The sequence below is a fragment of the Melopsittacus undulatus genome, chromosome Z (assembly GCF_012275295.1).
Source record: "Melopsittacus undulatus isolate bMelUnd1 chromosome Z, bMelUnd1.mat.Z, whole genome shotgun sequence".
NCBI classification, from domain to species: domain Eukaryota; kingdom Metazoa; phylum Chordata; class Aves; order Psittaciformes; family Psittaculidae; genus Melopsittacus; species Melopsittacus undulatus.
In genome coordinates, this window is record NC_047557.1 from 43,192,371 (window position 1) to 43,204,651 (window position 12,281).

Below are 12,281 nucleotides of genomic sequence, written 5' to 3' on the forward strand. Positions count from 1 at the left end.
AAAACTCATAGTTGCTTCTATACTTCTGCAATTGCAAAAAAAACTGCAATTAAAAAATTGAGATAGTATAAACTCAGACTGTAAAACTTCAAAATGAAAGACTGCAACAACAGTTATGAATAGCAAATGGTTCTGAACAACAAATGGTTATTAATAGCAATGACTAATAACAACTGCTTGTTTATGCCATAATTCATAAATTTCCAAGAAAATGTCACATCTAATCTAATTAGACAGAATGGATTATACAGCCTATATTTTACCAAAGCCTAAGCTGTACAGTTAACTGTCATAACATGAAACAATATAGTGATATTGTTTCTTTCAAGGTTGTAAGAACAGTTCAAAGCTAAGAGGAAATATTTTTCATATGCTTAAACTAATTCTGAGATAAAATTGCTGTAACTCTATAAACTCTAGCACCAAGAGTTAAGCATAGTAAACCTTGTATCGAGCAGTCATCTCTTAGTTCAGCTCACGGTTTTGCAACACAAACACAAAACTAAACTAGAAGATGGTTCTTTTTTTGATAACATAAAGAAATTAAATAGTTCAGACCTTGCCCGTTCTAGGGGAAGTTTCTTGTAGCAAATCAGAATCATCAGTGGGATTATGTTCCCAAACTACCGCATCATTTTCAACTTCTTTCAGATGAAAATTAGTTAATTTGTTTAATGAGAATCCTCCAATCTAAAGGAAACAGAGAAACATACTAAACATTACATGAACTTTAAATCTTACCTCCACATGGCAGTAAGACAAACTAAAACAGAAAAAAGTTTAAAAGTAGCCTGTAGTATGTGCCAACCTGCTTCTCTCTTCTCCTTATACAAAAGGCTCTCAGAAGTTCAGTGCTTTTGGAAGGGTACCCACGTGTCACAGAAACTTGTGTTTGCATGTTACACAAGCATGAATATACATTTTTTAATTATATGAACCTATACTGCGTGACATTTCTCTTTCACTGCAGACAGTAGAGAGGCTTTGTGAATGAGCCAGCCATGTACTTAGGAAAAGGTTAACTTCAAGGCCCATGTAATTGGAACATGCACACTAAATACAGCAGGTGACTACAAGCATGAAAGCAGGTGTCATGAATATAATACTTGGACCATGTCCTGGTGAACTACATTATGGATTCATGTCTATAACTCTTGATACTAAGATGCACTTCAACTTCTACACCCAAGAAATACATGCTCTAAACCCCTAGTCTGATCCCTTGGGCAGGTATCATACCAGAGTGCTCCCCAGCTGTGGTCTACATTTTGAAGAATTAGGTGTCAAAATCCCAGACACTGTTTTGGGATGTAGCTATGTAAATTCAAAGTTCTCAAGAGTCCAGAAGAAAGGCTGAAGAAATGAGGAAGCAGACTGTTACGAAGTGCATTCAATGCCCAGCAATCCTTATTTACAAAAAGGGCAACCAGACACTTAGTTCAGCGACCAGGATTGTGAACTGCACCCTTACAGGCAAGCATACAAATATTATGTGCAGTCTGGCTGAATTAACATCTTCCTGAAATCCTGCAGAAATGGCTTGCTTATGGCTTGCTCAGAACAGCAAAAACCTGACAGTTTACAACACACCACCACAAGTGATTTGTCCTCTCACTCATACTATTCAGTGTACTAATACACATACCCATGATCCCAAATACACAGGTAGAAAAGGCCGTTTCCTCTGTTGTAAAAAGAAAATAACCATCAAAGCAAACACATATGGTGACAAGCCTCCTTCTTCGGGATGATCAACACAGCACAACTGTGAAAATAAATTATGCAGTCATTAAGGTTTCAAGTGATACTATGAAAAAATACTCTTTTCATTACTGTTCAGAAGTCTGCCACATTAAATACCAACAGAAACTCAGACATCTTTAAGCTCTACTGGGATGGACCTTGTTCTCAAGGCCTGAGTATTTACTGGTGTCTTGTTATTGCCACAGTATTTTCATTTTAAGAGCCACAGGATGCAGACTGGCAAAAAAGACAGCATACAGCACATATACAAAAAATGATGATTCATTTTACATAGATATAGTACAAGCCAAAAGCATTTCTTAAATACTGTTTTTTTTCTTACATCATATGTTAGTTGCAAGCACACAAAGTTTTGAAACTATTTATTTTAATTAATAATAAGGTTTTCACCTACCTATGGAAAAAAAAGTTTTCCTATCTTTTTTTCCCATGACAGATTATGGGAAACTTGTAATTCCATTTCTTATAAATTCTGTTCCATATATATTCCTATGAATTATTTGGTACCAGAGCAGGATACTTACATTCTGCATGCTACTGTCTCAAGCTTAAAATTCCACTTTGAAATTCAGTGGAATAATACAATACACAGATGACATTTACATAAAACTTCAAATTTATAGCAAATTTAGAATCCTTTTTTTTGATAGTTTCAACAACTGTTTTCTAAACACACCAACAGTCTTATGAGCATAATATCAATGTTCATTCAATATTTATTTACAGATGGGAGAAGACAAATTATTCTTACCTTTGCCCAGTACCTGAAGACAATCACTAAAGTTACTACAGTAGGTTCCAGTTTCCCAAGTGCAGCCAAATGGTTTGTTGTCAGACAAGCATTCTCATTCCCTGCACTCACTTTACAAATAAGGCCACTAAAATCCAAAAAGAAACAAAAGATCCTGGATGTTTCATAAGAACAGACACAGGTCAGGTAACATCTCACAAAACAGTTCAGGAGGAAGCTGTAAGGTAAGACTTAACAGCTTCTCAAAGACACCTTTTCTAAATTAAAAGTAACATGGAAAATCAGATTGTTTTATTGTTAGGTTGATAATATATGCATTATAATTTTCTGTAAAAAATGTTTTCAAATACAATTCGAATTTAAGTATTTGTTTCTAACGACTAACTCACTGAACTAAAAAAAATTACAGTACTAATTTCATTAATCAAAAACATCTTCCCATTCTACACCCATCAGCAAACAGTTTCTATGCTGATTCTACAGCACTGAAAAATTGAGGTAGCAGCAAATAACTGGTAGTATTTCTGTATCAGCAGCTGTTGATAGAATATTTCACGAATCTTAAGTGATATCCATTAAATGGGCAAAATAAAAACCTTTCACTTGTTCTCAAAATACTAGTGAGGCCAAGCAAGCTGATCTTGCTCTTACAGTAACACATAATTTAACATGGTATCTGCATCACCTACACAGAAGAAAAGTTTCTGTTTGAGCAGTTATCCCAAATGGAAGGGTAAGGGTACATGCTGGAAGCCATAATGGTGGAAAGGGTTGAGAAATACAGCTGAGGACAGAATAACCCTTACCCTCTTATTCTAGGCTAGGAATGACTTGCCCATGAGTGTTAGTTTGTGTTTCAAGATCCATGGAACTGTAATTATTTAGTACAGAAACGTCATTTTTCAGATGTTGGTACATATATTTTACATTGCTATATACTATTAGAACACACAAAGTGACAACTGAGACCTTTGCTTTTCTCTGCACACCACCACTGGTATTCTAGCATGGAAATCTGCATCAACCTCCGTAAAAGATTCTAGGTGGAAGAAAGAAACAGAAGAAGCAATTTTAAATTCGATGTTGACAAAAAAATGTATTGAACTGGATACAACTACAGGAGTACAGCTAGAACCTCAACTTTTTAATAAAATGACTGATTTTGAGACAAATAATTCAGTGCATCCAATAAATTAATCCTGCCACACTTTTAAAGAAAGTTTTCATATATGAAAAGTATGGTCTAGACTGTGTGATAAGCACTGTTAAGAAAATACTAAAGAAAAAAAGGAACTTTTCATAATTCATATACACAGTAGGTATAATTAAGTAGGTATATTCTGGTTAAGTGCTGGCTTCAATGATACAGGCATACATAGGCCAATGACATCTGTGAAACAATGTTAACGTGAAAGATGAGAGCATTATGTCAGTACTATACAGAAAGAAAATATCCAAGTTTATTTTCCCTGGTAATCTAGAAATGTTCTGTGTACGTATACAACAGGCTTACTGACATAATGTGATTTCTTCTTGCTATGCTTTCATTTCTTGTTTCTTATTCTTTATATGGTTTCCAAATACAATTCAGCTACATTTTTATCTTAACACTAAAAAAGTTCAGATGCCACTGTAGTACTTTCTCCAAGTGGAGTTTATCGGTCAAAACTGGGCTTATTTTTTGATGCACCACTATTCCACTGGGCCAGGTAGAGAGGAAACTATGAAACAATTTGAGATACCCAGCTCAAAAATTCTGGAATGACAAGGTTTTCTTGATGTTACCTAGCCAACTGGACACCTAGCTTACCTGAAAAACATCCTGCTTTTGCCACTGGGGTACCTCAAATCTGTCCCTGTATTTTCTGACTCACAGAAAACGACTGCACAAGATGTTAATCCACGTATTGCTTGTTTTCCAAACATGTTAGGGATCCTAACTTTCTATGGGATGTGGGTCTTCATTCCTTCAGTCTGGTTCGATTATAATCCCATTCTGAGACTATAATGGTTATCTGACCAGAGAAGAAGATGCACATACAATGGGGGTGGGGATGGCGATGAAAATAACCTAGCTTAGTAAATATATTAATGTTTAATATACATGTTTGGAACCATATGGTCTGATTTCCCAACTGTGGGCATGAAGCAAGGGAAGAAAGTAGTAAAGCTACTTTTCACAATTTGCATTTAAAAAGACAATTTCTTTCCCACCTTTTTTTTTTTACCTGCATATGCTTGAACTGGTTTGAGTAAATGCATTATTTTAAGATCTTAAATTTCACTTGCCTGTATTAGTGCAGAAAGTTATACTTGTTACCTGGAAAACATATGTATCTGTATGCAGTCATTTATACATGGTCTCACTGCACTAACAAACTTGCACATCATAGGAAAAAAGACCACAATCTGCGAGGACATTACCAAATTTCTGCCAGTGTTAGAAGAGTTTAGGCTACTTTCTGTTTTATGCATGGCTAATTGGGCAGCCTAGGAAATGAAAGGCAACACCGTCTACTGTAAATTTGATGACATCTTCACTCTTAATGTAGAAGAAAACTTCACACTAGCAGTTTCTCATATCAACACAAATAATGCGACTTCAATACTCATAAAAGTGAATACTAAAGTGAGTTCTGACAGCACATTATTTCCTGCAGTATATTTGTCTCACATCTTTCTATAAAACACCCAGAATAGCACATGGTTTACGTGTTCAAGGCAGAATTCAACAATACTAAGCAGTAATAATTTAACAGAAATGAAAAAGCAGCCATTTTTTCTTACCACTGTTCTGAAGACTTTCTTGCACAAGCAAGAGAACATCTGGTTGTGTCATCTGTCAACAAAAATTATAAAGCTGTTTTCATAGCTGTCAAAAAGGTGATTTTCCACAACTCAAAAAAAAATTAAAACATCAGCCCTAGGCCACTTCTGTTTTTCTTCCACAGAGAGCAACAAGAAGGGAACTATAAAACAACACCTGAGAAAAAGCTTCTTAGTCTTTGGCTATTGCTAAATTCTATCGAAGGAACACAGTTTTGCTGTGTTTTTTTTTTTTGCTGAAGTTTTTGCTGAAGTTTTTTTGCTGAAGTTTTTCTTTGAAGAAACTAAAAAAATCCTGAAGTAACTACAAGTAAAGCTTTACTTCTGTCAAAAACCTAGTTGTGGAAAAAGGCCACCAACAGAAATACTATTCCAGTGTGCTTAAATATGATTGCCTTCTGACACAGCAGATCTAAGACATGGCAAATATTGGAATCATCAGCTTTTTGAATCATTTTGAATAAGCCTTTTTGAATTATACACACTTTATGAACTTTTTCTTACGTTTCCATCTTTTTTTCCTAGAGGAAATACTAAATTTTAACTATAAGACTGCCAAATGAATTACATCAGGAATAAGTTTAAGTATGGAAACAAAAGCTTTTCACAGTCTCTAATTTCTTTTCAATGCTCAGGCACAAAGATGTATACAAAACAACTAGCACAACAAATCAAGACTTTAAAACACCTCATGTATAAATGACATAAAATGGTTTCATGGCTTGAAAATATCCCAGAAATCAAAAACTCTGGTGCTCATGTATCAGTACAGAAACAAGACCATGGAAGTGCCGTTCATTTACTCCAGCTATAAGAGAATGTAAATAATGATCTGTCCCACAGGTTTGCTAGGATTATAGATGTGTCCTGGCTTCAGCAACAGAAGTCATTTTTTTTTCCTTCTTAGTACCTGGTGTAGTGCTATGTTTTTGATTTTCAGCCTGCGAAAAATGCTGATAACACTGATGTTTTTAGTTGCTACCAAATAATGTTTACTCTGACCAAGGACTTTCTGAGTCTCATGCTCTGCCAGTAAGGAGGAAAAGCTGGTAGGAAGCAGGGACAGGACACCTGACCCAAACTAACCAAAGAGGTATTCCATACCACAGCACATCATGCCCAGTATATAAATTGGGGGCAGTTACCCAGAAGGGCTAGATTGCTGCTCAGGTTGGGCTGGGTATCAGTCGGCAGGTGGTGAGCAGTTGTATTCTCTCCCCTTGTTAATTCCTTATAATTATTATTATTGGTGGTAGCAGTAGCGGTTTTGTGTTATACCTTAGTTACTGGATTGCTCTTATCTCAGCCCATGTGAGTTACATTCTTTTGATTCTTCCCCCCATCCCTCCAGGAGTTGGGGGGAGGAAGAAGTGGGGGGAGTGAGTGAGCTGCTGCATGGTTCTGAATTACCAGCTGGGCTTAAACCATGACAAGATGTTTCAACTTTTGAGAAGGAAGATTTGATATAACACAAAGCTGTATTAACCTGCCTGATCATTACTAGCATACAAAGCAAAGAATGTTATTTTAAGACATTTTAATGTGATAGCTCTCTTGCATCCCCATGCATTTTCATAAAAAGTGTTACAACCACACCATAAATTATATTTAAGCTATAAGCTCATAAAGGTGCAAACATTAAAAACCACTTAGGCATGCTTAATAAAATGTTCTTACTTACACTGGCAGGAAACTGGATATCTATGTTTATGTCTGAAGTTTTGAAACCAAATCTGCTATAGGAGGAGCCATACAATCTTAATGAGCACTCTGAAACAAGAAAAATTATACTGCATTTACGCTATACCTAATTCGAAGTCTGTAACTATTGCACAGCATTGTCAGTATATTTTAAGCCTTACTTATTGCTACTCCTTATTGCTCTGGACTTGATGAAAACTCTTTCTTAATGAAATATACACCAAGAAGAATATATACAACTAGTCTACGAGAACAATTATAGAACAGCAAAACAGAACAGTCGGTTGGTACCACGTTTTTATTGTACTTCAATCACTACTAACAAAATATTGCTGTGTCCTACTTTAAAATGAGGACTTACATGAACAGGCATGAAAAACTACAAATTAAGTTCCAAAGCTGAGGGTGAAGGCAAAGTCCAGTTCCCAAGTTTACTCAGTTTACTCTTTTTACCATTATCCTTAAGCAATACTAAAGTTTAAGTAGATTTTAGTTTTGGTAACTACAGGAAGAGTCTTCCAACAGCACAGAGCTGTGTTAGTAAATCCTGCCTTCCATGCTGTTGCTAGCAAAGAGTTACCATGAAGGTCAAGTGTCTCCCATGTCCTGTTCATCTTCACTTTCTACTACAGGTCTGTTTGGGTCATGAGAACTATGATAATTTAATTCTTTTTCGGTCATCTCCTCCCCCCCTTTTTTAGTATTGTATTTAAAGTTGGCATATCTAGCACTTAAACAAATTGCAAATAATACCTGGCAATTTTTGATGCAGTAAATTTTCCATCACTGTTTTAATGTTGTGCCTTTCTTCTAGATCCTCATTACTTAAGCCAAATTCCTGCACTACATTTTCAATGGCAACACCAATAGCTTTTATCTGGGAAGGTGTTGGAGGAGGCAGAGCAGTCAGCAGCTGTTCTTCTTGTTTTTCCTTTAAAGACAGTAACACCAGTGTTTTAATGATTTTCTTGAGATGCTTAGTATGCTAAAATGAATGTCTGCAACTCCTCGCAAGTAACACCACTGCATGTTTCCCAGATAGTGGAGGTAATTGGAAGCAAGAACATCAAGAGAGGAACTGTGACAGGTATAAAGAATTAGGTATTCCAGAAGGCTTCAGTAATGTGCAGAGTGACATATACACATATTTGGAACATTAAGAAAAGTCACCAATTCTTCCACCATCTATGAAGTGGGAAAGGGTAAGAATTAAAGAGGATGAAACTGAAAACCTGAAGACTACAAATATTTTTATCCACTTAAAGCTGATAAAGTAGAAGGAACAGATGTTTACCTAGAAAAAAAAAATAAATCAATTCTTGAATTGAGATCTTCACTATGACATATAGGTTATAATTTCTAATTTTGCCATACCAATCGTATTTATTTATTGCTACTCCTTATTGCTCTGGACTTGAAAACTCTTTCTTGTTGAAATATGCACCAATAATATACACCAAGAATAATACATACAACTAGTCTATGAGAAGTATTATAGAACAGCAAAACAGAAGAGTCAGTTGGTACCATGTTTTTATTATACTTCAGTCACTACTAACAAAATATTGCTGCATCATACTTTAAATGAGGACTTATTTGAATAGGCATGAAAAACTACAAATTAAATTCCAAAGCTGAGGGTGAAGGTGAAGTCCAGGTCCCAAGTTTACTCGGTTTACTCTTTTTACCATTATCATTAAGTAATAATTTTAAAGAAGATTCAAATATAGCAAAAGAAAAAAATTAATGCAGAATGATTTCAGAAGCAGTGCGGTCTCATTGTAATTAGCACTGTGAGGACAATTTCATAAAAGTGCATTTTGAACTTTTTCTTGTCTTTAACTCACCTTTAGGCTTTTCTTGTGTCTTTTTTCTCTAATATGCTTATGAGCAAAAGCCACCGACTCAATCAAGACATCACACAAATTGCAGGTATATTTTGCTGATGGGTAGCTTCGAGATTGCTAAAATAAAGACAGTAAAAATCCTAAAATATAGAAAGACATTACTTTCATTTCATTCAATACCCTTGCTAAGTTGAAAGACTAACACTGAAATCCAGAAATACTCACTTTAGCTTTCTAATTCCATCTTTACAGTCAAAAAAGTCATGTATCAAATACAATATCTGAAGAATGGTGGACCTTTGTCAATCAAGATTAACATGTCTCTCACAGTGCTCATGGAATATAAAAACTGAATGTCCTGGGTTCAGCTATAGCAGTCATTTTTCTCCTTCCCAGTAGCTAGTACTGTGTTTTGACTTTAGCCTGAGAACAACGCTGACAACACTGATGTTTTGAGTTGCTGCCAAATGATGTTTACTCTGACCAAGGACTTTTTGAGTTTCATGCTCTGCCAGGGAGGAGGGGCACAAGAAGCAAGGAGGAAGCAGAGGCAGGACACCTGACCCAAAGTAGCCAAAGGGGTACTCCATATCACAGCACATCATGCCCAGTATATAACCTAGGGGGTGTCACCCAGAAGGCCCAGATCACTTCTGGGGCTGGGCTGGGTATCAGTCAGCTGGTGGTGAGCAATTGTATTCTCTCTCCTTGTAATTCTCCTTATAATTATTATTATTGGTGGTAGCAGTAGTGGTTTTGTGTTATACTTAGTTACTGGACTGTTCTTATCTCAACCTGTGGGAGCTACATTCCTTCTGTTCTCTTCTCCATACCCCCAGGAGCAGGGAGGGAGAAGTGGGGGGAGTGAATGAGCAGCAGCGTGGTTCTGAGTTACCAGCTGGGCTTAAACTATGACACTGAACAAACATACAATAAAACTTTTCTGGTCCACTACCCCAGCATCTAGTGATATAATATTAATTTGTGAACTAAAGGAGCAGCCAGTTTTTGTGCTTGAATTGCTGCCAAGTGAAGATTATAGTAAAAAAATACCCAAACCATAATCTACCTTTTCTTAAGAATTCTTTAACAGCACTTGTTTGATATGTTACATCAATTCTACAACTAGACTTTCTAGCTACTACCAGAGAAATTGCTCAAAGTGTACCCTTTATGTTGTTCTTACAGACAAAAAAAGGAGAGGTCTACACAAGTAAAGATAATGGCACCTTCTTCAGTCTATAAATGCAGTCTCGCTTCAATCGTTCTTCAGCTTGCTGCAATCCTAGAAGTTCTTTTTCTGACAGCACAGATTCATCTATGACTGGAACATCCACTTCGTCTTGATCATACTCAGCTTTTCTATTTCTTCTCAATCTTCTTGGTTTCCTAAGCTTCTTCATTTCTTATAAAGAGTTATGAGAGCAAATATGTCAAATAACTTCAGAGTACCACACAGCATTTTTTCTTTTTTTCTTTAATTTACCATTCTACTTATGTGCAAGTCAAAGTTAAGACACAAATCTTCTACCCTGCATGGTTGAATAATCTGCCATGTGCAAGTGTGATAATAGCAAAAGTATATTGTGCCATAACATATATTAACTTTGTTCCACACTACTATAAAACACTGATTTGTCTCATTGAAGTCATTGACCTTATTTGAATAGCTTTGTAAAAACTGGCTAAAACCATACAATTAAATGCAATTGATTTCACTGCATAGGTGAGACACACCTGTATGTCACTATATCGAAAAAATACAAAATATCCAAAGATTTCAGAATGCCTGATCAGGCTGAGGTAGATGAACAAACTAGAAAGTGAACTGATCCACAGAACACTATGAGTATCAGAGAATTAGTGAGCGTAAGCCAATGTGAATGACTTGTATGAGCTAACAGCATTTCCATGGCTTAAGTGACATAGAACAATTTATTATCACCAGCAATAAAGCCTGTCAATGTCACTTGCCTTTCAATTAAACCAGCATATGAATCAGTATCGCCTTTACCTTATTAAACAGACATGTGAAAAACAAAACAAAAAACCAAAACAAACCCCAAAACCAACCTCTACTGGCTACAGAAATCAGTAAATAAAGAACTTGCTAAGTATCTGTACACATACCTTAATACAGCTATAAAACTGGCAGAATAAATACGCTTAGAAAGCTGTTACATTTACAGCAAAGTTCTGGCACAAATTAATGTAAATACAACTTCTACTTTTAAGCAAACTTTGTCATTATTTTGAAGCAGGAATCGCTATTGGTCCAGAGAATACCTGTAAAAAATAATCCCGGGTATGAATATACACAGGACACATCTTCACCCATTACTTTAGATCACATCTTACCACTCACTTGAACAGCTATACAGGATGTCCAGATGCACAGAATTCCTAAAGTTCCCTGCTTCTGAGAAAGTTCATGTAACTTCCTAGACTACAAAACACCTACCATAGCATTAGGTTTTAATTTACAATAATTAAAAAGGTAACACAACTGCTCTAGCAAACATTTAAAAAGTTTCTATGCTGGGACCACAGTTTTTGCCTCTAATAGCTGGCAAAAAGGAAACAATTTGGTTATATATTTTCAACCAGTTGTTTGACTGAGTTCAGTAAGCAGCATGCATGTGCTAGTGTTGTAAACAGGACCAGAGCAAGAATGGCAATATAACCTTTTTCAGCAGCAGCATAAGTTTATGCTGGAATAAACAGAAATAAGGCTGTGAGGGTTGCAGAAACAGTATTCCAAAAGAAGTTTAAGGAGCGGAAACAGAAATCTGAGTTTCTAAACTTTACCCATCCCTCCCATTTTTCACACTGACTCTCCCGCTCAAACTCCAAAGACCTGCCACAGTTGTTTGGCTTAATTTTACTGAGCAGCATAGACAGAACTTAAGACAAAAACGTTCATTAAATTAATGTCTTTGCAGGAAAGTCTGTCACAACTACCTACTTATCAATTATCTTAGTAACCATGAAGTAACTTAAAAAAAACCTTCCAAAGTAAACAAACACTTCTAGCATTTGGTAGTTACAGTAGTGACAATCTGTTTACAGGTTAATGACTAAAAAAAGTACCAAAGACAAAATTAAAGCTTCTGCAGAAAAACCAGTGGCCCAGAGATCTGGTGAACTTTCTTATGAGCTACAGTAAAATAGCATAAAGGGAAGGGACAACTGCATAGAAGAGTTCAAGTAAAAGGAAATGCTGACACATTTTTACTAATTGTTTGCTACTTGATATAGAATTAAGGCTTCTGAAAAGACATCAAGGGGTGGGTTATGCCATGCCTGTGCTTCCCAGCAGAATTAAATGAACTTTGTCAATCCTGAGCAATGCTCACCTAACCTGTTCTTAAAGGCCCTCAGGTACATGCTCC

The 12,281-nt window shown here is 36.0% G+C and overlaps 1 protein-coding gene across 3 annotated transcripts in view; it reads right to left on the reverse strand.

The window, feature by feature from the left end:
- TUT7 (terminal uridylyl transferase 7) overlaps positions 1–12,281 on the reverse strand; it is a 33,811-nt gene that overhangs the window by 14,885 nt on the left and 6,645 nt on the right. For all 3 annotated transcript variants that reach the window (XM_005154927.3, XM_031054126.2, XM_031054127.2), the window contains 9 exons: positions 10,119–10,294; positions 8,890–9,006; positions 7,796–7,973; positions 7,023–7,111; positions 5,303–5,354; positions 3,485–3,554; positions 2,516–2,642; positions 1,646–1,765; positions 559–690 (listed from right to left, as the gene is read on the reverse strand). In XM_005154927.3, the coding sequence (XP_005154984.2) occupies positions 559–690; positions 1,646–1,765; positions 2,516–2,642; positions 3,485–3,554; positions 5,303–5,354; positions 7,023–7,111; positions 7,796–7,973; positions 8,890–9,006; positions 10,119–10,294 (1,061 nt within the window). The remainder of the gene's footprint in view (positions 1–558; positions 691–1,645; positions 1,766–2,515; positions 2,643–3,484; positions 3,555–5,302; positions 5,355–7,022; positions 7,112–7,795; positions 7,974–8,889; positions 9,007–10,118; positions 10,295–12,281) is intronic.